We start from the raw sequence: 27,623 nt of genomic DNA, 5'->3' as shown, positions 1-27,623 counted from the left end.
TACAGAAGCCGTTTCTTCATAAAGAGTCCTCACTTTTACACGACTCACAATACTAATTGTTTTTTAAGTTCTTTGCGCGCTGCCATGTGTGTGATGTCAACAGTTCTCTCACTTCTTTCCTTCCATGCTGCCTTGCCAACTTACTGTACTCATGAAACTAGTGACACTAAAATATCTTGTTTTGTGGAAACATGCTGGTAGTTGCTGTGCTCCTATTCTTATAACACAAACTATTCTGGTTAATTTGCTTTTGCAAAGTAACCAAAAGCAATGTGACTGCTTGTGTTGAAAAGTAATGAGATGAAAATTAAAGCCATGTAGAAGAAATAAGTAATTCTTCTGGAGTGTGATTTGCTTTTCCTCACTCTCTTTCCTGACTGTTACAGATAAGTGTGCTGCATATGCATGCAAATGCTTGGCAGACATTTCAATTCCTTCTGGATGAGGAGGGGATCTGTGTGTGTGTGTGTGTGTGTGTGTGTGTGTGTGTGTGTGTGTGTGTGTGTGTGTGTGTGTGTGTGTGTGTGTGTGTGTGTGTGTGTGTGTGTGTGTGTGTGTGTGTGTGTACATGTGTGTCAGTGTGTGTGTCTTTTCCTCTCTCTCACTTTCTTTCCTCGCTGGCAGCAGTGTCTGTGCTGTTGGCAGGAGTCACCAGAATAAAAACAGCAACACCAGACACAGACGGGGGAAAAAGCAAAGTGATCCACTGAACAAGAGTCACTGCCCTCTCCTAATTACATGAGTCCCATATCCTTTATCTTTCTTCACTACTCTTTAAGACCTTGGGGACCTCGTGGTAATTAGCGAGAAGAGAATAAAACCAGCTGATCGGGAGAGGGGTGGTGCATTTTGGAGCGAGATGGCTAACAGAAACATTCTCTTGCTCTTCTGTGGACTCTTCCTCTCAGCACTGATTCAGATCTCTCTTCAAGGAGGTAAGTGTGCTGCAGGTGAACAGACCCATAATCAACCACAGACTTGAAACAGGTGTACCTTTTTGTCCTTTGTTGTTTTGAGAAAAAAAATAAAAATGTAATTTGATTAATGAAAAGTTTAAATGTTCTTTTTTGCTTTGTCTCTACCAGCTGTGAGGGATGAAGCAATATTTTAATGTACTTCAAGTGAAATCTTTTATGTAGCCTACTGTTTTTATACCTTAGTGCAACTTTTCTGTAAAAATAAAAGTAAACATGTAGCAGGGACAGTGCTAACTCTGATTGCTTTCTTTTTTTTCATTTAACTGAATTAAGAAAAAATACTATTCTGCTATGTATTATCAATTTTTTTGGTAAATGAAAAATATTGATAGATAACCATATCAACAGTTTTGAAAAAAAAAACAAGATTAAAGTTAGTGAAGTTGTTCTTTTCATCATATTTATATTATATTGCTGCACATTAGAAATAAGGTTCAGTACTGTCCACAAACTGATTTTGAATCGCCGTGGGGTCAAACAGTAAGCTCACATGACTTCATAATAATGCTGTCTGGGTATTTTATGGAATAATGTGGATGCGATCAACTTTAAAATTTAAAAATACAGTTCATCCTCTAAGCTTGTCTCCTTTAAACAAAAGTCTCTTCAATATATTCCATACGGCTCAATTGGTTTCAACAGGCACACCTAAGTATGTGTATTTGTATATTCACTTGGCTGCAAATCCTCACCTATAAAAATGTCAGAAAGCAATGTATCCAGTTAACCTCTTTCTGTTCCGGAAAACCACACAGTTTAAATCCCCCTCGGATGAACTCCTGGGTGGATTAACTGTATCAGAGCCTCCCTGAAGGTTTACCAGTTCCCCAGTTACAGCAGTGTGCAGATGTGAAGGACTAGTTTGAAATGTACTTTGAAGTTACGCTTTATCTGTTTCAGACAGAGATGGAAAGAGGTTTTGAGCATGCCTTACCTCCTACTATCATTCAGCTTGTGAGTTTGCTTTTTCTGCTCTTTTTGCGCGGCTTTGATTGGCTCTCAGTCTGTGTTTTGGCTGACATTCTCTGAGTTATTCAACCCCAAATGGAAAACATGTTAATCATCTGGGGCTGGAAATGTCGAAGTCGAGTCCATTTTTTTTGTTGTATTTATTTGCTGAAAAGTCACAGCTGTTTATGCTCCCCGTGCTCCAGTGTCTGTGTCTTTTACTAAATGACTTTTTTTTTGTTAGATTCTTAAAACAAATGCTGTCCAGATAAAGTCTCAGTCATTCCAGCTGTCTTACTTTCTTTTTATTTTTTTTTATTCACTGATGTTGAGGAAGTTTGCCAAGTCTGGTAGAAGTCTGTCTTCTTTATTTCTTCTCTCTGTCTGTAGAACATTCATCAATTCTTCTTTGTGCCATCCACATTTCAGCTGAATTTTTGAGGCGTGTTTAACTTAAAAAAAAAAAAAAAAGCAGGTAAAGCAGCCAAGAAATATCAATAATGACTTAGCACTACTTTGATCTCAACAGAGTGTTGAATCCATCCATATCAAACATTTCTGTGAGGCTCAAACTAGTTCCATCTGTGGGTGTGCAGTCTAACCTGAGAAAAGGTCCTCTGGGCATGGTCCAAGGATAAATTATCTGTGAGTAACATGAACCTCATTAACACCCAATCCACCCATTTAATGCTTTTCCCCAGAAAACACCTCTCACACTTGAGAAATTCACATTTTGAGTTATGATGGAGTGCCAGACCTGTCTGTAAACTTTCCAATATAAATGAGTTATGGTCTTTGATTAAACATCTGGCACGTGGTTCGTTAATATATGCATCCCGTCTTGCACTCCTCTGCGGCTATGTGCAGGTACTATATGGGGTGAAAGTACACTTAATAGGCTTTGTAAGTACACTATGCTGCAACAACCACGTCTTTTCATCTTTACACATCTGATGAAATGAAATTATTTTTTTAATTTCACTGTTGTTAATATGAAGTGCTGTCTTCAGCCACTTTGACATAGAAATAGCTGTATGAAGACATACTGGAAATCCTTCTTCTTTCCACCTCCACTCCAGCTGTGCATTCACAGTGAACCTATGAAGATGCATGAGTCCCTCCCCAGTGTGTCCTTTCTCTTTACTGCATTCCCGTTCCTTTACTTAATGTCCCAGTCTGCAACAAGTCCCTCATATCTTTGGTCACTGGCTGTTTTATTCAGTTGCCAATGAATAAAACACAACTCTGAATAAACGCCAATAAAATTATTAACATTTCTACGTAGTTGTTCCTGTGAGACACACACAGTGCTGGTCTCAGTTTCTCCCATCTGTGCTGGTATTTTTGGTGCTGCCACAGCTGCAGGACGGATACACCAGCCCGTTTTCAGTGGGAGGAAGACAACGGCCCAGCTTTAACTGGGGGATGCTCTTCCAGGATGCTAAGCAATGCAACCAGGTTTTCCCAGTGGCTAATGACTCAATTTGAGTGACTATTATAGTGATTATTATTATAGTGCTTATTTTTTTTTTTTGGTCACTTACTCATTAGCTTACTTGTAAGGAAGCAGATGATAGCGTTAGATGGAGACAGATGTTCCCCTAAAGGGAACACCTGCAAGGAAAGCAGGAAGTCTCACTCGTCCCTATGATGGTTTAATTTCTTCCTCTGCGCAGAGTTTGTAGCCATCATGCACCTCTGTTAGGCCTACAGGGGCAGAACAAACTGGCTGTTCTTGTACTAGAAAGCATTTCATCAGGGAATCTTTTGCCAGAAAACAGTTCCCAACCATTCCAGCCTGCTTTCATCCCCAGCTATGTGTTTGTTGGTTCTCCCTTGTGTAATAAATGAAGCTGACCTTTGTATTTAACAAAAAAGTCAGATGCAAAGAATCCATTTTGATGGAGCTTTTGCTCTGTAGCATTTCATTTCCAGTGCTTATATAGTTGATTGAAACTCAAGCCCCTTCTTTTTCTTTCTTTTTTAAAACACCGAAAATGCACAAAATTCAAGCAAACCCTCCCTGGGATATTAACCTTGACATATATCAATCCATACATTCCAGGTGGACTTGTGCCACACATCAGTGTGTCCTTCAGCAGAAATATAGTGGCTAAATATTGACTGGAAGAAATTAGTTCTGAGATTAAAATGGGAAAATAGCTGTTCGGCTCCTTCAGGATCTCCAAAGACTTAGAGAGGTTATATGAAACTTTCCAAAGTACGTCTGGAAGCTCATTTGCCTATATTCACGTTGGCCCCAAGGAATTGAATATATAAATCAGGGAAATTTGCTTGGATTTAGCTAAAGTTAAATGAAATCAGTGCGGGTTGGATAGCATTCATTGGCAGTCAAAACAGAACGTCTGAAGTGCAGCAGTACCACAGCCTTGCCGGTACATACCTAAACAGACTGCGGTAAGTGGTGTGTCAGATCTTTCTCGGTAATGTGCTGTAAACACCTCTTTGGCTCTAATCCTTTTTCGAGCAAGTCTGAGTGCCAACTTCAATATGCAGGATCAATGTGACATTTACAGTATCCATTACATTGCTCAACAACTCTGCTTTACATTTAAAGAAAAACTATTGGAATACATTGTGAGACCAATACACAGATGTTTCTTACATCAAGGTTTGCCTTTAGCTTCTTTAAAATTATATCTGGTCAAAGTTTGTCATTTGTTGATGTAATTTGCATTGAGGTGATGCTCATTTGGGTCGGATCCATTCCGTCAAACACACTGATTGAACAAGGTTTGTTCTTGTGAAAGACCTTTATTCCATGTAGTTGTATCTTACTCTGTCTGGCATGCATCCCGAGAAAGAGATTGGGCAACTCCAAGAACATTTTGCAGTCTTACTTCAAAGCATGTTTCCTTACTGGGAAGTCACTCTCAAATCTCCAGGAGCCAGGAGTGATTACTGATATTTTGGCTGAAATGTTTCACTTTAAGAACTATGGCTATGGACCAGACCAGAGATTTATGGAGGCGTAGGTTGTCACAGAAAACAAAGCAGGGCTGTAAATATCTGATGTTTAACCTTTCATCATATAACCCATCATTTCTTTATTATGATTCTTACCTTTGTAAACTTAATACATCCAATTCCTTTAAGAATAGATAATTACTCACTCAAATTCATACAAGTTTGTCCCAAAGTCTTCACGTTACATTTACACTCATAGAAACAGTTTGTACACAGACACTGAGGGTGTCTGCTCAGTAGTCCATGCTCACATTTCCTTTGAACACATTGGTTTGTATCTTGTATAACCCTCACTCACTTGTAGATCGCATCCATAAGTGATAGCATCTCCCGGTCGCAATGTATGTCTGGTTTATGAAAAAAAATATAAGTGAAGACATGCATTGCATCAGATACGTTCTGTTAGTACAGTTGCCCTCCTCATCAACTACTACTGCTGTCCAAGTTCTTTTCCAAGTTATCCAATACTGAGAGGAAATTCAATTGAGAATTAAACATTTTAAGTCAGTTTTAGCAAAATCATAATTCACTTTATCAGGATTTTACATTGACTGTTTCAGATGTTGACATAACTAAGTTGGCAGCATTCAGTCAAATTTTGTTTCTAGGTGTCATATCAATAAATTCGTTTTTATGAAGGCACACTTAGAAAAGGAAAAACGTGAATAGTGAATGAAGCTCTTTGTGGGTTTTCAACATTTCACTTGAAACTGTCTGAGCTCTATGGTTGAGATGGTCACATAAATCCATCACTGGAATAGAGCCACGATGTGATCTGATTGTTCCACTAGCTTTTAGTGATTTCACATGGTTGATGATTATCTTCAACCCCTGCTTGTTCCTCTGCCCTGATCAACACTGCAGCACCTCCACAGGAGAATCCAAATCTGTTGCAAACTACCGAAAAAAGAAAGCAATAGATTTGTAATGATTCCCTGTTGCCGTCTGGTGGAAAAGCTTCGCTCAGAAACGTCCAGATTTGACTGAGGGGTTGAAATACTGCCAGATCACAGTTATTCTGCTTTTGTGAAGTGTTGCTGAGAAAAGGCTGCACAAGTCTAGAGAGGGAAAGGAAATCAGATAAACTACAAAGTAAAGTTTCTTTTTAAATTTCAAATTGACATCTATTTTGCCTAATATTTAATACAGAAACCACAGTTGTTGCGTTGTTGCTCTTGGTGCTCTTGACAAGTTTCCTCAGAAGAGGCCAAACCCTGTCAAATCCAAGGGGCTACATCCAGTTTGAGAGTGAAACTCAATCTGGCATTAAAAGCAAATCAGTCCCCATGCATCTCCAAGCTAAAGTGTCCAACCTTGCAGCAGAAATATTTACAGCCTGGTTCAAAAAAACAGTTTTGCTCTCCATAGCTAGACTTCAAATGCATGACAAAAATACAAGGTTGTAACATTTTATGCAGCCCATCAGCCCATATATACAACTACTTATTCAGGTACTGTATAACCAGTTGAGTAAACAATTACTAGTTGAATAAAGACCATAAACAGAGCATAATCATTCATATTTCAGAGATAATCAGAATCAGAAATAAGTTTATTGCCAAGTATTTAACACGCACAAGGAATTTGTTGTGATGATTGGTGCAGTACAAAAGAGCAAATAATATTAAAAGAAAAAATGTACAACATGTTGTTTCTAAAGTGACGGGATAATGAGTCTGTACCGAGGTGACCTGGGATGTGCGTTAATGTGACACATAAGGTCAGAAGTGGATTCTTTACGTTAATGTAACGTAGAGTGGGGTGGGGGGACAGTCTGTGGTAGACGGAGGAGAGGGGGGTCCGGGCCTTGTTGACGAGGCCAGCCAATGTGGCTTGTTGTGCTGTCAACTACACAAAAAGGCCACTATGACTTTTTTGGGGATTGGCCTGTAGCAGTTTGAGGGCAAAGCTAAGCTGTGACATCACATGGGTTTGTGCAGGTCTCTTTATACAGCCAAAGGTCTAATCACATCTTGGCTTTGGACACAGCAAACAGTTCTTGATTTGTTAATAGATGTAATATTAAAGTAGGGCTGTTTCAGATGTAAACACATTTGAAAGTGGTGTTTCTCAGGACTTCCCCAACTGTGCATCGTGATCATGAAGGGGTCTGCTTTTTGTAAAGAAAATACACTTTCTGTGCTTGTTAGGTTACATGCGTTCGGTCAGCTCTCAAATGAGTTTGTTTCCATCTCCAACAGTCGAGCTAATTGTTGAGTCCTCCCCAAAAACTGATTATTAAATGACCACAGCACAGGGTTGGGGGAAATGTCACATTACTCACCAGCTTTTTGTAAATGAAGTAAACCTAAGCTCTTTAGAGCTACAAAGAGCAATTGTAAAACTGGAGTTAACATGGGAGGTACTTTGGAAAACTCCGTCATTGGCTTTCATTTGATTTAGTAACAAAACAAGTTCTGACTTACAATTTCCTAACTTCTCAAATATTCAGTCATTATTTTTGGGTGCAATAACCCATGTCCCCCATAAAATGATGTATTTCAGCCAGTATAAATGTTCCACTTAGACTGCAATTTGTGATAAATCATAATGGTGTTTTCTAAGAAGCTTTATTGCCAGCGTTAATGTAAAATTATCTTCCCAATGAAACAGCTGATAAATGTCCCACTTTTTTTTTTTACTTTCCAGGCTGACATTGAAAGCGTCACTTAATGCAAAACTAGACAAGGCAAAGAGGTTCATAATTTTGTTATTTTTTTGTCAGCCTAAAGCTAAAAACAAAGGAATTTGTACACATAAGATAACTGAAAATTATTATTATGTAAGCCTTTGAGCTTTTTTAATATTTTCATTTGTGTAAGTGCAGATTATATTTTTCTGTTTGAATCTAGATATTTATCTGCAATACTGCTGCCTTGTTTGATGTGAAATTTCATGAAAAAGATGAAATTGTCAATAAAAAAAAAAACCTATCCTATTAAGCAAATAACTGCTGTTTTCTGTGAGAAACCAATGTTTAGTACTGATCAGGATATGCTATTGTGATTTTCCTCAGTCCTTTCAGCCGTTAAAAGTCTCCATCAAGTACCAACTTCCAGGTTGAAGCCAACCTTAAAGTAACAAAATTTGAGTTCATCCACTGACCACCGGGAGCTTGCTTCAAAAACCAGTCAATTTCCATTGGTTCCTAAATTCAACTTGACAGTAGAAATAAAAATATTTACAGTCTAGCTCAAAAAAGGTTTCGGTCTTCATAACTAGATTTCACATCCATGACAAGCGTGGAGAAAGAAAGAAAGATTCCCTTAGTACTCCCACAATGGGGAAATTCTTTCTCTACATTTAACCCAATGTGGCCGAAGGTGGTTGACTTTTTGGTTGCAATCCAGGGGTTTGAACCCGGTCCTCCAAACTCCAACCCTCCTCTGTAACCACTAGGCTGCCACCCTAGTGTACTACATCACCTGAATGTATGGAAAGCAATACATTTTTTAATAATATGAAGTGAAGATTATTGACAGTTGGCTTTGAAAATGGCTAGCCATAACCAATTCTTCATCAGTTGTCATCAGGTTACAAAGCTTAGCAAAGCAATCAGAAGTTTGTACTAACGGCTAAAAGCAGCGGCCAATTTGAACTTGCCACCGAAATGACATTTGAACAGGATATTCCGCTGCAGCCATTTGCAGGTAGCCCCGCATCTCCTCTGGTGGTGATCAGCTGGAAGCCACAGCTACCTCTGATTGATGTACTGTAAGGTGGACATGTTGGATTCCCAGGCCTATTTGTTTCATCCATTTGCGCCATGGCACCACATAATAAGGAAAAAGGAGGCTCCTAAACCGTTCTTCAGAAAACTTATGGATGGTGTCATGGATAGTCTGTCCGGTAATTTTACAGCCTTTAGTCTCCATTACAGTGCTGGACCACTGATTTAGCAAACTACCACACCATATCACTTGGTGGGAGTAATGCACCATTTTCACTGTTTGCCAATTTCCAATGCAATACATGAGGAGGATGAAAGCTAAGAATCAAAGAGAGAAACAAGAGGGCAAATAAACTGTAGGGACAAGATCTACATAGGCGTTGCTGATGTGATTTCGGCATTTCTGTTCGCTGTGTTTGCATATCATTATCAATGCAGCGCCATTCCTGGATTCGTGGTCAGCCATACCAATTCGCTTCATGAAAAATCTCTTTTGTAAAATGGGTCTGGTATCCTTCCCATTCACATCCATTTCAACCAGTATGGTCATACATGTATGTTAACAATTATCCTCAAAATCACTCCAGACTGTACTACAACTTTACCCTATTCATGCAAAGTCGATGGCTGGCATGCAGTTTGGAGGTTTTGTAATTCAATAAGCATCACAGACCTCCAAAAGTGTTTAAAGTTCTTTCTATTTCAGAATTTTCAAAAGTAAACAAACAAAAAAAAGATGTGGGCCTTACAGACAGCAGCTCAAGTGATGATGACAGATTTTCAGGACTTTGTCCCTGACGTAGATGCCAAAAAGTTCTCAAATTTTAATATTAATTTTAGTTTTGAAATTATTCATTTTTAGCAGTTTCTACTCCACCTGCTTGGTAGACATTTGTATGTTTTCCAACGGGGCTTGGATAACTCATTTAAGACCCAAAAGGACATTTTGACTGGAAAATAATATTAGTTTTGTGATGAACCTGGAAAATACTTCTGGAAGCTTAGGCATGTCGCTTACAGACAGTAAATCCTACATGTCTGGTTGATTTCCTGAATTGATCTGGCTGTATTCCTTGCTTACTGGCAGCTCATCCACTAAAGTTTTAAACTGTGGCCACATTTAAGTCTAAATTAGAGTTGCAAGTGCGTGTACATTCATTTTCTCTTGTAGCACTCAAAGTTCTCCAAACTAATTGCAACACTGCAGAGTAATGAGCTCAACTTGGTCAGTTATTTTCATTTAAATGACAGAAAAAAATGATACATTTTCAAGTATAAAGGAAGTCTTCATAGCTCTTGGCTTCATCCTTCTATAACTATTAGTAATGTATTAATCCTTTCTGACTTCCACTTTTAGTGTGTTTATCTCTCAAGACCATTTGATGGTTTCTCCAGAAGCACAGATAGGATAGGATATGATATTTACTGATCTGCTACAGGTATGAGTTGTTGTTGTATTGTTGTGACGATAAGCAGCGTTCAGAATGAACACAGGAAAAACCACAAGGGCTCAGTTAGATGCTTCCAAAAAAATGGCTGTGACTTTTGGCTTGTTCAAATGATCCATTTCCAGTTCTTACCTCCTGACGGCACAGATCAGATATAACTAGTGGATGTGCAAGCATTAATATAGGCACATGGATTCGGACAAGATCAGTGTTGGGTATCATGCACATGTAGAAATATATCAAAATGAATGAATTGAATATGTGCATTTGCACTGTTAATGCAGTTAATTCATGAAAATATGTGGACAAGGCACCTTGTTTCTTCTCTGATTTAAAATATACCTAATGCTTTACTGACTTCAAAGAATGTTTTGGAAAATAATGGCTTAGAGAATATTGCCTTCAGGGTGGGACTGACCATTGTTTTTCTCCCACAACTCAAAAAAGGCAACTTACAAACAGAAAAAAGTAAAGTTAGAGATTAAAAAATAGATTAAGCGATTAAAAAACATAACGCGCTAAATATGCCTGTAATTAATTACCGTATTTTCTGGACTATAAGCCGCTACTTTTTCCATAGGTTTTGAACCGTGCAGCTTATACAAAGGTGCGGCTATTCTGTGGATTTTTCTTCCACCGCGGAATTAGAATCAAAACTAAGACTAAATAAATGCAAAGAAGAATACGCTACTTCTTCTATAGCAGATAGAAGTAGCTAGAAGCAGATTTCAAACAGATAAATAGATAAATAAATACCAGTTATTTTCTCTTGGTTCTGTCCCGTTTTAATCAGCAAAGTTGCTGCCGTGGTAAAAGACACAGTTAGGAAAGGATCTATTTAGGTACAAACATGTACATCATTTACAGTTCAAAATCCTTCTGTTCATGTAGTAAATATATAATCTAACATAAATATCTGCGGCTTGCATATCTTTTTTTTTTTTAAATAGAGCGGATGCGGCTTGTATACAGGTGCGGCTTATAGTCCAGAAAATACGGTAATCGCAATTAACGCGCTAATTTGACACCCCTAGTATAAATACCATGGAACAGTGAGAAGATATACCAGTGCACTAATGGAAACCGGTCCACATTTCCCATTTCACCTTTGATGCACTCGCTGAAAAATAGCAACGGTTTTCTCCCTTGCAGCCTTTTTTTTTCAGGTCAGTATCTAAGTCCATACCGTCAATGTTGTTTCCAATGTGGTAACCGATGTAAATGCAGATATCAGATATGGGTCAATTTTAAAAGCATCTTGTAAAATCAGCAGAAATAGCCATCAAGACCTGCAGTTTTTCTTTAGAGCAAAGTACAGCAGCTACAGGCCCTGTTTACACCGCGTTTTAAAATCCATCTCCAAGTGATATGATCACCAGTGGACAGCCTTAGATGTATAGATGTAAAAACATTTCATTTGTGGACGCGATTTTAGATTGGATCCCGCTATTATTGCTTGATGATGAGTGTGTATTTAATTAATGTTTGGTCATATAAACACAAGGCGTGTTATTTGCCACCCCAAGCCTGAAGGCAAGTCGGGAGGCGTTATCCACGTAACATAATGTGGGGCGTGTAGAATGACATATTGTCATCTATATTTTTATAGATTATTTATGTAAAGCGGAACCATAAATTACCATAAACAGTGATAACAGTAAGAGTGTTGTTTTTCTTGGTTTACTGCATTACTGCCTCGCAGTGAGATTTACCCACAAGTTGCTACTTGAGATGTATGCAGAAATGCATGTTGGTGCCAAGTGTCAACAGGCACATTTAGAGTTGTCCACTTGTGATTGTGTCCCTGGGCTGTGGCACCTTGTTAGTCATGGTTCAGGAGGTGTGCCAAGCACTATGGAAAAGGCTGAAACCTGACTTTGTTGCTTCCTTCCCAATAGGTACATATAGCACGTGATTTAGGGAAAAATTGAAATTGTTTCTTGTGGCAAAACTAAACATACTCTGTGGCTCCTTTTGCTCTCTCTTCATGATTCATTCTCAGTCTGTGGCCATACATTTTTGACTATACAGTCCATGTGGTCACTAACTCAGGATTGCAAGTTTTAGGGATGGATTCCTGATCTCCACTTACTGTGCCAGATTGAGAACTTGGCATTACGCTCACCCTTGCAGCCTTGCGGAGAGCATGCACTGGCCTTAAACAGGCTATAAATTCCTCTGTTGGAGAGGAAACTATTTGCCTAAAGCAGGTTTGCACACACAAGACTGAATTTAACAATTTCCCCATCGTATCTTTAACTCTGTTTTTACAGTATAAGATTGCTAATAACATCACATATTCATAGACATTTTCATTATCATTTTCATTCCTAGGATTTTATATTTGTTCGCCTCAATCATATCACATAAAAATCAAAGCAACCTCCTCCTTGGAGTTTACTGTGAAATCACTTTTGCTTCAACTCATCTCTTCTCTATTTGGTAAGTCAATCTTATCCCTCACACACTCCCATGACCTGGCTGGACTGTCAAGGAATGTAAGCACATGATGATGACTTAAATTAAGACAATCATGAAGAAGTCTTCAAATTTATTGTGGTAGCTCAGACTTTTTGGCAGAGGTCAGAATGTGCCTTACTTGGATGAATGGTCCTGGTGAACCCTGTGCACTCTGTAAAAAAGGTATAGTGTTATGATGGGATTTTAAGCGATAGGAAAAGTGGAACAGACTCATACTCGCTTGCCGAGACAGGAAATCCTCCTTTTGATTGTAAAATCCATCCATCCATTCATTTTCTACAACTACTTTATCGTGTTCAGGGTCAAGACGGGGTTGGAGTCGATCCCAGTTGTCATCTGGGAAGGAACAGGGTACACCCTAACTAGGTCTGATTCCAAAATCAAGCCGCAAAACTGAGAACAATCGCTTTGCATAAGTTGTGTGGTGCCTGCACCTGAGATATATGGGACTGAAGTGCGGTCAGGCAAACTGTCAGATGCTTATGAACACAAGCATGTTCATAAATGTTATCCTCAGTGTCTTAGGGCTTTGATAAATTAGGATGAAACAAGAGACACCCTGTCTATTGGTTCGCTGGTGAAGTAAACCACATACTCTGGTTTACTTCACTGTTCTTCTGCTGTAATTGTCTCTATCATCAAATAACGTCTTACAACCAGATACTGTACTAAGCTCTGTTCTTGTGTACAGTATACAACTGAATATTGTCCCACTTAGAATCAGACAACAGATTGTTTTCTCTTTTTTTACATTATAATATGAATGTTTCCTTTCCTTTCCTTTGAAGGAATGTTTGATCATTTAGGAAAATTCATCTAGCTTTCATGGTCTGAAGTTTTTCCATCAGCAAAATCAAAGTAATTTTTGTTTCCTGCCCCAGTCGTCTCTTTCAACTGCAGCCACAAACAGTTATCTCAGGTAACTGTACACAGGTAGATAAGCCAGAATTGCCAGAAAAATAGTACCAGTAAAAGATTCTCTGACGTAACACGGTTTTGGTACAACAAGAGAGCAGATGTCTCCAAAACCAACATTCAAAGCCAGTAACAGTAGCACCTTGAACAAGAAAACACACCTGGTTACATTCGGCCTTTTTAAACAACGTGTTGGCTCTTCATGAACTGCTTCTAAATTTTTCTTAGTTACCTCTGTATTGTCAAGAGACCATGTTGCGATCATCACTGCAGTTATCTAAATGGATAGAGTTTGTTAAAGAATTGCAGTTGCAATATTTCCCATTTTGGGAAAAACACCTTTGTATCTGTCTTCTCTTCTTCACCCAGCTAATAAAACATATCATACTGGATCAAGTCACTATATCAAGTTTCTCATTCCTTGGTCACTATTTTTGGATGAAATTCACTTCGTTATGCTGCAGCAAATGACTGGAACTCTCTTCAACATGCTCTCAAACCTATGCTTTTGATACGGTTGTCCACCTTCAAGCAAAATATTTGTCAGGCTGTTCCTGATTATTAGGGCCCGAGCACTTACAGTGCGAAGGCCCTATTGTACTGTAGGAATTCTTTCTTTCTTTCTTCTTTTTTTTTCAGACGTAAGGAGGGCCTTTTTGCCCCCCTAAACGTGCCCCAAAAGTCACCAAATTTTGCACGCAAGCCAGGACTGGCGAAAAATTTTATATTTAATGGTTTGCATTAATGGGCGTGGCAAAATGGCTCAACAGCGCCCCCTAGAAAACTTTGTGCCTCAAGCCCCACAATACGGTTTGTCGTACATGCACGAAAATCGGTACACACCTGTATCATGTCGCAACTTAAAGAGAAGTCTCTTGTCGCCATGGCCGAAACAGAACAGGAAGTCGGCCATTTTGAACATTTTGAATTAATCGTCGTCATTTTGGCGAAATTTATGCCATTTCTTCAGCTGCTTCAGAGCCCGAACCGTAACGTGCACCCAGGTGTGTTATACATGAAAATGTGCGTCTCCATCCTGCGTCGAGTGAGGGCCCGTTCATCGCTGCTTGCAGCTTTAATTGCTCTTGTTACTTTTAGTTCTTTTTATTTCTTGTACAACTTTATGTGCTAATTTATTTGTTGGTACTTAGTGTGTTTATTATGTCGTATATATGTTTTTTTTATGTCTCTGTGTATGTCTGCTGGTGTCCTTGACCAGGTCTTGTTTGCAAATGAGAATTCTTTCTCAAACTTTTACCTGGTAAAATAAAGATAAAAAAAACTCCTTACAATGTCTCCCAAGCAACACCATTAAATGTTTATGTTTAAATATAATCCTTAATTTGTTCACGATCTCCACATGGTAACAGACAGCACAGCTATGGACGGAAGCTTGTCATTTTTCATGGAGTCTACAGTGACTACAGTGACCTCCATTCCCTCCCAGTCTCATGCAACACCCGCTCCACCTAAACTGAAATTGTCAGTAATAGATGAACAATATAACTGGTTTACGTAAAATGACATCAACAACAAAAACTAATTTCAAATCAGGAACATTTATCTTACACCTCGTTTACACTGCATAAAATACAGATTGTGCCTACTGCGGTTCAAAAGCAAAGTAGGCTACTTTATGGACAGGTTAGCTCTGTGCTAATGCTAATGATGCAGCATTGATTTGGTAGTTCAAAATAACAATCAAAAAAAGTTTTTTCTAGTGCTTGGGAGATATCATGCTAGCAGAGCATAGCCTATATGTTTTCTCAAACCTCACCTCTTGAGTTAAAATATTCTGAAAAACACCAAAAAGTTGAGTTTAGCAGAGAATAAGGAGGTTCCCATAGAAATGAATGGACTGACGGACATGTGGCATGAGTGCAAAGAAGCAAGTAGAAAACGAGGTGTTAAAATCACATTAGCAGACACGTTGTCGTGAACATGCTGAAAAACTACTTCCAACCCCTAACACTACTTTTTTGATGCACAAAAGTGACCAATCAAATTCTTGGACTTAAATCCTGGACGGTGTAGTAAAAGTGAGTTTTTTTTCCCTGTGCAAAAAAATAGCAAAAATTTCCTTTGTGCTACTAGGTCTAAAACCAATCTCTCCTTTTAAATTTACAATTTTGAAACTAGTATCAAATGAGCACTGTGTCAATCTACAGCTGGAAGGTCATAGCAGATAATAACACTAATGGCATTACACTAATAACATACCGCTGCCAATGTCGACTTAATGCCAATGAGCTACTAAATAACAGCTATGTCCTGCCTCCTGACTGTAGATTGACATGGTGCTGATTTTACACTTGTTTCAAAATTGCAAAGGCAAAAAGAAAAACCGGAACTAACAAAACCGGTTCAAAAACAGAGATGGTTTTAGACGTGATCACAAGAAAAGAAAAATGTAGCCAAGAAATGTAATTGACTATTGGTTCGAAAATATTATCTCTTAGTTGCAGTTTCTGAATTTTGGTTCTCAGATTTGGGGTTTTGATTCACAATACATTTGGCGTGGAAGATTCCTGTCCATATTATAACATTTTGACATCCAGTCCCAAACACGTCTGGATGTCTGCATTTTGCAATTCTACTAACTGTCACAAACTTATCCGTTTCTTAAGCTTGACATAATAGTGGCACAGGTCCATTAATTCTGTCACAGCTCATTAGTGAGAAGCTTCAAGCCTTCATTGCAGTAAAACCGTATGACAGCATCCTCAAAATCATTCACAGATTTGTACTTTTGGGCTTTCTTAAATTATCATATGTCATGGATATTTCTTCAGTTATGGTATGACTGGACGGTAATGGCTTGCAATACTCTTCTCCAAATAACAAAATACACTCATTGCACAGAACTGGAAGCCCAGTGTTCACACAGTATTCTCTAATAAACACGACTGCCTTTGCCATATGGCTTAAATTAATTGGCCTCTCAACATATGTAACAGCCATTACATATAATCATTGTGGTTCTGCAGCCACATTCTCTCATTTGCATTGTATTTTTGTGATGCAAACCAGGTTTTTCCCTCAAAAAAGTATAACTTTGTTACTCTTGCCTTAGCTCACGAGTCCCGCAGGATTAAACTGTTAGTTGTCCCAGAACAACTAGAGTCATTCTTTTTATTCCTTTTTTTTTTTTAAAGATTTCAGTTGTTATTCCTTACACACATGAGGCCACCATGTCTGGATCCAGAATGACCATCTCAGGAGTTACTTTGAGTCGTAGCCAGAAAACGAGCAAGAAATAAAGCCGGCAGATACATGAGGGGGTTGATAGGGGCTGGGCGTGTCCAGAAAGCTGAGGCACTTTTCCTAAAGAACGTTTCCAAATCCAGTACCTCATCAGTATGAGAACAATTTGAACTTGCTCCTCATCAACCTATAAAGATATGTTGTGTTTTTTTCTCTCTGGTTCTGGCTGGACGCACTGCGTTCACGTTTCTTCGTGCGCTCCATCGCTGCTCCGATGCAGGCCAGATGTTCACATGAAGGACAGATTTCAGTGGTGCTGTCTGGGTCAAAGATGATGGATGCGTTTGAGAATGTTTATTAAATGGAATCATTGTATAAGAATGAAAAAAATACATGATGTGCAATAAAAAAAGGAAAAAAATCTGTAAAACATTGACAGCTGAACTGTCTGGTTGGAGGTTTGTTAGTATCAAACATATGGTCAAAGCGGACATCCTTTTACTTTGTGTGTGTTCCAGGTGTGTATCTACCTGCTGGCTCTCAGTTTGGACCAGGAGCTGGATTCTTTCCAGGTAACACCATCCACTGGCCAGTCTTAACAAAAACGATCCAGGACACAACAGCAACAACAACAAACAAAGAAATCTGTTTGCCTTTAGTAAAACAAAACTTTTATGGGTAAATGTGGGGGGAGAGACTTTACTAAAGCTCTCAAGCTCTTAATTCATGATGGAATTCGCAGAAGCCCCCATTTAGTATTTGGTTTACAGCTGCTGCAAGAAATTAAGGCAAATTTATGTAGTTTGTAGGATTTTGGTAGAGGCAGTGGGAGAGATATCATCTTAAGAATATGGGATCACTTATCACTTAAAGAGAAAATACATTGTTGCGAAACATAGTTATTCAAGAGTTCTTTTTTTTTTTTTAAATGTGCATTTGTTTAGCCCATGATTTCTGTAGAGGATACTGAGGGAGATGAAGGAAGAACATTTTCCTGCAACAGGTCCCTGCAGCCAAAATGCAGCTCAGCAAAACAGTGTTTGAATCATGAAATCAAAAAGATCCCGTTGACTCCACGGTCAAACACACACACACACACACACACACACACACACACACACACACACACACACACACACACACATTTAATATACTTATTTATATTTTTCTGGCAAAACTCTGAAACGTAAAGTGTCCAGGGTATAAGTCTTGAACCGTAAGAATGCTCGAATTGCCCCCTGATCCATCATTATATAAAACTTTATGAGTACATGTATACAATGACAGTCTAACAATCCACTCTCCAGGCGTCCTGGGAGAGAGCAAAACAAATGTCAGCTGTTGTGACGATAAAGTTATGGAAAAAAAAGTCCATTACCTTACTGCATATAGGCACCCCATAAATCGATAATCTGTATGTCTGCTGTTTTACTAGGGTCGGCTGGAGGAGGCTCTGCAGGCTATAAACCAGCCAAAGCTGCAGGTGAGTGGAGGCTGAGGATTTATGATTTTTCCACAAATATGAAATATGAAGATTTGCTTCTGTTTTATCATAGGTTTACTGGAGACGTAGCTCCATCAGTGATTTGGAAATAAAAATAATAATGAATATGTTTTATGATGTATCATGTATTATCATGGATGTTACTTTGGTTTGAAAAGTGGGGGGAAACACACAACAGAGAGCTGGGGTCCTCTGGCAGGGAAGAAAAAGTCAATTTCCTGCATTTATATATACATGGGGACTGTAGTGGAAAAACTGTCTTACATTGTGTATTATTAAATGGTATAATCCACAAAAGAATTGAGAGGATAATTTTATGAAAAATGGAAATCATCACCATGTATTTGCATTTTGTGTGTTATCAGTTTTGAAACAATATCAGCCAGTTCCACTGTTTATTTTCTATTTTTTAATATATTTTGGACATGAAAGGGTTCATGTAACCTTGTGCTTCTGCTTCTTCTTGTATCAGACTGTATTTTGATCCGGTCCTCCTCATCTGTCTCTTGACATAAAAGAAATACACAAAATGACAAATATTGAAGGGAAAACAGGAGCCATAAACCATATTTGAGACATTGTCAGTGTAGACCTATTTAATCTTTTATTAGGGCCCGAGCACTTACAGTGCGAAGGCCCTATTGTATCCGTAGGAATTCTTTATTCATTCTTTCTATATTCTTTATCCTTCTGACGAAAGGAGGGCCTTTTTGCCCCCCTAAACGTGCCCCAAAAGTCACCAAATTTTGCACGCAAGCCAGGCCTGGTGAAAACTTTGATATTTAATGGTTTGCACTAATGGGCGTGGCAAGATGGCTCAACAGCACCCCCTAGAAAACTTTGTGCCTCAAGCCCCACAATACGGTTTGACGTACATGCACAAAAATCGCTACACACCTGTATCATGTCGCAACTTAAAGAAAAGTCTCTTGGCGCCATGGCCGAAACCGAACAGGAAGTCCGCCATTTTCAATTAATCGTGTAATTTTAGCACAATTTATGCCATTCCTTTGGCAGTTAATACGGCCCGAACCGTAACGTGCACCCAGGTATGTTATACATCAAAATATGCGTCTCCATCCTGTGACGACGCGCATTACTTTTCTCGGCCAAAAGTGTTACCGTGGCGACGCTAGACGCCAAAAAGCGTGCCCCCCTTCATCTGATTGGTCCATATTTGATAGTTTCCCAAAAGTCACCAAATTTTGCACCCAAGCCAGGCCTGGCGATGAATTTGATATTTCATGGTTTGCATTAATGGGCGTTGCCTAACGGCTCAACAGCGCCCCCTAGAAAACTTTTCTCTGCCATAACTTTTGAACGGGTTGTGATAAAGACATGTGGGTGGTGTCATCGGACCCGGTATTGAGTACTAGACCTTCATTGGCCTTAATTAGCCCCGCCCCTTCTTCTGATTGGTCAATATTTGATAGTCCCTATTTTGTACTATAACTTTTAAATGGTATGGCATAGAGAGTCGTGGGTGGTGTCATCTGACTCGGTTTTGACTCCTTCACCTTAATTGGTGCAAATTAGCCCCCCACCTTCTTCTGATTGGTCGATATGTGATAGTTCCGATTTTCTGCAACAACCTTTGAATGCTTTGACATAAAGACTTGTGGGAGGTGTCATCGGACTCGGTTTTGAGTCCTTGAACATAATTGCTGCAAATTAGCCCCGCCCCTTCTTCTGATTGGTCGATATTTGATAGTTCCTACTTTCTGCCATAACTTTTAAAATGGTTTGATATAGAGAGTCGTGGCTGGTGTCATCCACTAAATGTCCAGGCCTGAAGAATCTACATGCAAGTCATACAAGCGGCATACTGCAGCACACCTGAACGTACACAAGGGTGCGAGGGCCCGTTCATCGCTGCTTGCAGCTTTAATTTTATTTGGCTCTTTAAGTACAGCAATTCGGCTTGAGTTTAGAGTGATGGTAAGGAGGCCGTTGAAATGAAAAATCTGCCATGTTTCAGCACTTGCTATTTTATTGCTGTTCCCTTAATGAGAGCCTGGCGAATAAATTGTGAATATCTGTTGAATGTCCAACATAAAACTAACTTCAGTATTCGCTGACAGAGAGAAGTTTCAGACATTTCCATTATAACAACCCTCCTGCAAGAATGTGAACGCTACCGTTCGCATGAGTAGTCTGTCCCGCATGTTCTCCCCGTCCCCAGTGGAAATTACACCTGTGTGTATTATTTTATTAAGATTTTGTCTCATGTACAGAGAAGCATTCTTTAAGCCTCCTCTTGTTCTGATGAAACATTTGTTTATGAAGGACATTTTTATATCAACTAAAAGTTTAGGTTGACTTGGATAGTCTTTACTGTCCTTTTTTGTATCTCTCTGTATTTGGAGGAACTTTCATGAACTTTCATTCTTTTCTCTATTTGTGATTCCAACATTTTAAACAGTGTTTATTTATTATTTATTATTTATTTACCCAAATGGTCCTTTCTAGCATTAGGCATGAAGCACATCCTCAGTTACTCTGCCTGGTATTTGTCACCTCACACATCCATAGATATGCTCAGCTCTGTGGCAGACACCACTTCGGTAGCAGGTCATCAACTGTATAAAGAATCTTGGCATAGCTTCAGCTCCCATTTGCTGAACAAGTTTGACCCTGTGCACATTTTTATAGTCAATGCCATGACCACAGGAAAAGTGCTGTTGTTAACAATCACAGTGGTTCAGGTGCATTATGTTAATGGTATTCAACCATGTAAGATGCATACTCACAAACAAAAAGAGAAACAATTCATCTTTTTTGGGAGAGAACCAACTTCCCTTTTGTCATGTTGATTAGTAACACTTCCTTGTCATGTCTTCTCAAACTACTGTAATGTTGGAAATGTGGTGTCAATAAACAGTATGTTTTGAATCAGCTACTGATACTGAGCTAGCAGATTTTAAAGGTTAGAAGATGAAGACTTATAACAGTTTAGCTATGTATCCTTTCAGTGTATAGTAGAAGTCATTATTATTTCACTAATAAACACATATAACACATAAGTACGTGATGACAGAAACTGAGGTTTCCCCTTCACCACTGTGTGCACAGGATGAGTTTGATTGCAGTTAAGTTCATAATCAGTGGCAGATGATTTCTTCTCTTGCTTGCTCTTAACACCATTAGCATATCCAACTTCTCCATATGTAATCAATATAGGAACTTGTAACTGTCTATCCCCCTTACATGCTTGGCCCAGGTTCTGTGATAGTATGAACGTGCCAGCAACAGTAACGACTGCACTGATTCCAGTCACACATGTCACTTATGTTCGACCCCAACTGTAGGAGGATATGGAGCTGGAGGCCGAGGCTTGGTTCCTGGTGGTTTGGTGCCAGGAGGTGCTGGGACTGGTGGACTAGGCGTTGGAGGACTGCCAACAGGTATGAAGATTTAGAAAGAAAAAAACCCACCTTACACACATTTACATGCTTTAGCAGAGATGCTGTCAGTACCAACAATGAGGCCCAACATCTGAACGGGCATAAAAGCCTCCTTGATGAGATGACAAACAATCAATATTTCACAATGCCAAGTTTGAATTACACTTGTGGCATGTGAACCCTTTGTGTCTTGGCTCAAAGATGGTATAATTTTATATCATGAAAGCATACAGTCCTCTAATAGTATGTTTGTTCTTAACCAACAGGGCAAGGTGGAAAAGGCCCTAAACCAGGTAGGATGAACCTTTACAAATCTTTTTTAGTAACATGGAAACAAGTATTTGATCTACAATCATACTTGAGTGTGTTTTAAAATAAGTTAGAGAAAGTTTACAGGTCTATGAAATATTTAGAAACATCTTCTTGACCAGTTTATGTGATACAGCTGTGAAAGCCTTAAGTATTAAAAAAAATCCATTGCAATATATTTATTGTTGGAGGGCCTTGAAAGGAAATATGATTTATAGTTATAGAGTAGGCAAAGTGAGCAAATGTAAAGATTTTACTACATTAATTAATCATCAGAGTAAACAGACCCGCACAGATACGATGCACGTGCCTTTTTAGTGGTTTTAGAAACTCATGTATTTTGGTCAGAGTTGGTTTATACTGGCCGTGCAGCTGAGTAACTGAGTGAGCCGGGCCTTTCACATCCCACCACTCCTTGACCTCATCTATATTGAGAGAATGAAGGAGTGATGACTGGCAGAGTGCAAACAGCCATCAATGCCTGCCACACAATGGTGCCAGAGCACTGATTAATGTTATTGTAATGTTAGAGCCTTACAATATATGGAAACCTCCGTGTTGAAAGTTACCACAGCCCTTCTCTCTGATACTAAACTGTAAATATTTTCCTTTGCTATATTTTCTTATGTGCCCCGTTGGTGCTCTAGCACTGTTGAGCTATCGTCTTAATTTCCCTTAGCACCGCTGATACAATCTCCGCCTACCTCTGTGTTTATGAAGATAAGGAACGAAGCAATCATCTTGTAGTCCTGATAACACATGGAGCAAGTTACAGGAGGGTCCCCTTGGACTGCCACACCCCCAGTCTTCAACAAGACTTGCTGGAGGGCCATTTTTTTTTAATGACCTAATATCCAGTATTTGGCGGAAGTTGATTTTGGCTGGAAATAGCAGAGCATTCCTGGTGAAACATTCCTGGCTTATATTTGAGTTATCCCTTTCCCTCACCAGGTGCACATGGCAGACATTAAGTTGGTGGGAAAACCTAAAACAAACACTATCAAAACCAGCTACTTGCATGTTTCCAAATGGCAATTAGCGTCTGCATTTGAATCCAGAATCCATATTAATCTCTTATATGTGGAATGAATGAGGGTAGAATAACATTACCCTGCAGTAATGTTATTTAAATGAAAGGATAGGCGTGAATTCACAGAGGAGTTAATCAGCTTTGTGGTGGTTTAGTGATCTGAATGCAGTGGGATTTTTCTATTTCATTAGAAGAATGTTGCCTGAAGCAATCCATGTATATCTGGATGTGAGAACTTTAAATGTACCTTGCAAGTATAATTTTTCCAATAATATATAAATGTACAGTTTACTTCGAAGCAAACCACACTAGGTGTAATCCATTACATCAGTGCTCGTCTGCAAAGGGGATGCCAGATGTGTTACCAGCACAGAAACCCATTGACCCATTTAAAATAAACATGTTTTTAAAAACAGCAGCTAAATGTATTCAAACTGGTATACGACTTTAGAGGGGATACCTACGCGCACGTAAGGAGTTATTGGTTGTTCTCGAGTCATGCAGTGTCGTTCCATTCCACACATGCACCTTGCCTGACTTGTAATAGAGAACAGCAGCTAGTTTTTTTGCGTAGCGTGACTGGAGGGAATTGCACTGCTACTCATGCAAGATCTTGTAAATGTTAAGCTAATTGTAAAGCTTGTCAGCATTCGGCTTTGACAATGCACTGAAAGCTGAAAGGAGGAACTTCTAATGGCCTCATAAGCAGCTGCTGGACACTTTTCTAGTCTTGCCTCATGCAAAGGTGGGTTCACTAGCCAAAATATGACTCGTGCAAGTTAACCTCTTGTTACTTTCAAGCAGCTTGAAAGCTGTAAACACAAAACATAAAGTTTACAGTTTTTGCTATTGGGGTAGTTTTATTGCACCATTTCAATGACCTGTTCTGTTACGAGGAAGGATGTGTCTGGATGCGAGGCGTTATGAGAAAATATGTGTCTAGGCTTCACTCGTCAGTCTTCTCTCGAACAACACAAGTGAAAATAATTGGCAACATTATACGTATGTTACTTGTGTGTCTACATCAGTTTAGAGCAACGAAAGCTTGTATCTTTATCCTATATTGCTTAATCACCTTTGAGTATTTTATATTTTGTTTATTGGTTTTATCAAAAAGGGTCATCAAAACTGCACATCAGAGCGATTACTCATTTTTGTTCTGATAGTGTTGTACAGTCAGCTTTTTATTAGTGTCAACACTTCTAAAATTTGTGGTTCAAATGTGTGAGAATATAGTCAGTGATTAAAGGAAAGAAACCAAAAGCTGCCTGGCCGCAAACTGTTTCTGGGCTTCCCTTCTTGTGGAAATCAGTAGCTTTTGTTCATAAAACATGTTCTTGTTCTAGTTAGGGTTTTTTTGTGGTTTCACCAAAATGAAAGAAATCTGCAAATTGTTGGCCCAGCAGTTCATTAAAGGGCCAGATATGGGATATTTGTTGCTATGTATAACACTGTTTCCCTGATGGAGACTCTCGTCGCGACCAGCTGGCCAGTAACAAACAAGGACATTGATATTGTGAACAGTAATATGGCTGTTTATCTAAACAGTATGACCTAATTATCAAGTGATGTAACTTCATACACACCAAAATGACTTAATAGAAGTAAGATTTATGTCAGACACATGTTGATATTTTCATTAGACTAAATCCATTTCATATAAATGTAATTTTTCAGATAAAAAATAAATAAATAATGTACTTCCATCTATTCGGTGCAAGAACCCCATTGTGTTTTTAGCACTTACCATTTTTCCTCCCATTTTTTAGTCCTAAAAGTGTCTTGGAAGCAAAACTAATATATTTTAAAAACATCTAATCTGACATTTGGATTGTGAATGCCCTAAAGATCTATGATGAAATATACTTACCTTGGAAGCATCTCCAATAAGAGTAACAGTTTTCATGTTTTGGCTCACATTAGTAGGGCTGTATAGTCCAGAGCAAAATTTCTTTTATCCTTTGGAGTCAGTTCAAGCTCTTAAATCAAGCACAGCCAATCAACAATTTCCTTCAATAAAATGTTCCTGCCGTTTTCAAAAGACTGAATGTAAAACTGAATGAAACTTGTCTGAGGCCATTCAATAGATTTTAACAGGAATTTGGTTCAGTTCACCTACAGACCATACTGAAGAAAAGGCATCCAAGGAATCTTGATCTGTCCCTTTCAACACTACATGTTAATCAAACCATTGGAAGCAGTACAACTCACTCATCAATATCTAATGAACCATTTCTGATATAAAAAATGTAAATGCTCTGTAAACAGTGAAAAGTGACTTAAGTTTTGAAAATGTTTGTCCAACAGTTAATTAAATTTTCGAGGCCAAAAAAATGAATAATAAAAAAACCCCATTGTTGATTAAACTTTGAAGGACTGTTCAGAATATGTGGACAAAAAGTAACAAATGTGAAACCAACTGGTCTGTAGGACACCGTAATTAGCAAAGCAGTTTTTTTAATTTCTTTTATCAAAAGGTACTTGTGATCAAAAACTTCCCCAAAGCTTTTCCTCCAGGAAATCTGTTTATAACCTGATGAAACCACTGATGAAAAGTTAGCTAAGTAATTGTGATTTATTAAACTCTTTCAAAGTTATGAGCCAATAACAAGTATTACACGCTCTTTGTGTCCTTCTTGCGTCACCCTGTATCTTGTTTCTCCTCACAGTGCCTTCAACAGCCGACCCTTAAAGGCTCTATGGTTAAAAACTTCTGCTGTACGAGTTCAAATTCCAAGAAACTAAACTGATCATTCTAATGTTCTATCGATATCTGCCAACTTTTCTTAAATTTCCTCTGTGGGGGTTGTTATTGAAGCCGTTCAACCGTGGGTTGCTATTGGTGCAAATCTGCCTGGACTCCACCATCGCTGCTCGCGGATATATTTTTAACAATAAATCCCTCTGGGAATTAAAATGCATGGCAAATTGGTACACCTTATTTTAATAACTTTTTTTAACTCTCTGGTCCAGATCATGGTCATTGTTTGACAATGAACCAAGTGAACTTGTTTGCTCCACCACAATAAGGAAGGAGAAAGAATATATGGACACTGCGAAGAGAAACCAGATACGGGATGACGCAAGAAGAATGCAAAGAGCTTATAATGCTTGTGAACATGCTTAATGTGAATTGCATATACCACCCAACTCTGATCAACGCGCAGAATGACTCACACATGCATTTGTGCAGCACACATGCCTAGACAGTCTGTGGAAGAAAAAAAAGGGTTAGATAGATTGAGGTGAGGATGAGAGTGTTTTGCCAAAAGAAGATGAGCTTGGAGGAGGTTTAGTCTCCTGAAACACATATGCTTTTCATTACTGCAACACAGACCTGTCCTCTGAGCTGCCAGAGACTGGAAGCATCTGTATCTGAATGTACATAACCATGAGTGAATGCAGCTGCAAGTGTGATCGCATATATACGGAGGCACAAATGTCACTACTTCACTCGGGTCCCGCCATTGCACATTTGGTGACATGCATTTTCCCTTTCAGCAGAATGGCAACCACACACAGGCTAGTTGTTTTCCTTAATGTGTCCCATGCTGAGACTTCATGTGAAGTTTTTCGAGCGCCTGGAACCTGGACTGTCTGCAAGGAAGCTTTGTTGTATAAGAGCCACACCACCCCCACACTGGCGCGAGCCCAACCAACATACAACACGCGCTGCCAGCACAGCTTGTTTGTTCACACTGAAAGTTCCTTTTGTTCCTAAACAATTTTTCTTGAACGATGTCATCGGTTTATGTTACTGCCATCTTCGGTATTCTTTCCCATTTATCTCAGGAAATTGATTTCAGAGTAAAGTAAGATAAGACAGGGATTTAATTAGTATTTTCTTAGTGTGCGATCAGTTACGCATACCGCACATTAGCGTTTCAAAGAGTTTTATTTTCCCCCACATTGAACCACTGCGTCACTTAAACTCAATAATAGCTCCACAGCCCTCCAGCACCCTGCTGTATCTCTAGTTTGCTTGGTTGCTATCTTTTCTTTCTTTTTTTTTTTAATTTTCACTGTTGATGAACATACTCTTGGCGTGCTCTCCCCTGCTCTGTTTCCCAGCAGGTCTGGAGCACAGACCACTCTCCTTGTCCATCTGGCGTCACCGCCAAATCTTAGAAACATTCCTAGCTGTTATTTCCCTAAAAGCCTCTGAAGATAGATCGCCAGCTGAATGACTTTGTTTCAATCATGTGTATAAGTGGAGCGCGGTCTGATTTTGAGGGATGTTCTGTAGATTTGCGGTTGTCTGCGTAATTTCAGTGCAGAGTTTGAAGCGCTTAGAGGTCCATCTAGAGCAAAATATTTGATATTAGATTCTACGGCATGTCTTCCACACTTGTTCAATGTAATGGGGAAAAATCATACTTTATTGGCAAGTATGGCTCATATTATAAATGACCAAACTTCTACAAAGCTTAATTGTGATACAGGCCATTGGAGTTTTACAGATTTATAAGTGCTTTATAATCCATGAGGGGTTATAAATGCAAAAAGTTTACACAGACAAAGACTTTATTTTTGTGTTAACTTTCTGTAGTTCAAAACATTGTGAGTCACACTTATTATTGAATGTTATTGAAATATCTGTCAGATTTCTCAGCTTTTATCAGGCCCATGGCTGCGATAAAGTGTTTTCAAATGACATCAACAGATGCCCTTCAGGCCTCATACATATGCTGACGTGTTAGTCAGTGTAACAATATCAAACATACTTGTAATGCACAATTGTGTGA

At 38.9% G+C, this 27,623-nt stretch overlaps 1 protein-coding gene across 10 annotated transcripts in view; it reads left to right on the top strand.

Annotated features, from left to right (window-relative positions):
* Positions 1-667: 667 nt before the first annotated feature.
* Positions 668-27,623, top strand: part of elna (elastin a) — a 52,110-nt gene continuing 25,154 nt past the window's right edge. For all 10 annotated transcript variants that reach the window (XM_061719314.1, XM_061719315.1, XM_061719321.1 and 7 more), the window contains exons 1-5: positions 668-935; positions 17,150-17,203; positions 18,067-18,114; positions 21,444-21,539; positions 21,806-21,832. In XM_061719314.1, coding sequence (XP_061575298.1) covers positions 860-935; positions 17,150-17,203; positions 18,067-18,114; positions 21,444-21,539; positions 21,806-21,832 — 301 coding nt within the window. In that variant the 5' untranslated portion in view covers positions 668-859. The remainder of the gene's footprint in view (positions 936-17,149; positions 17,204-18,066; positions 18,115-21,443; positions 21,540-21,805; positions 21,833-27,623) is intronic.

This window comes from Cololabis saira, chromosome 4 (assembly GCF_033807715.1).
Source record: "Cololabis saira isolate AMF1-May2022 chromosome 4, fColSai1.1, whole genome shotgun sequence".
NCBI classification, from domain to species: domain Eukaryota; kingdom Metazoa; phylum Chordata; class Actinopteri; order Beloniformes; family Belonidae; genus Cololabis; species Cololabis saira.
The sequence above is the reverse complement of the archived record's forward strand: the minus strand, read 5'-3'. Positions and strand labels throughout refer to the sequence as shown.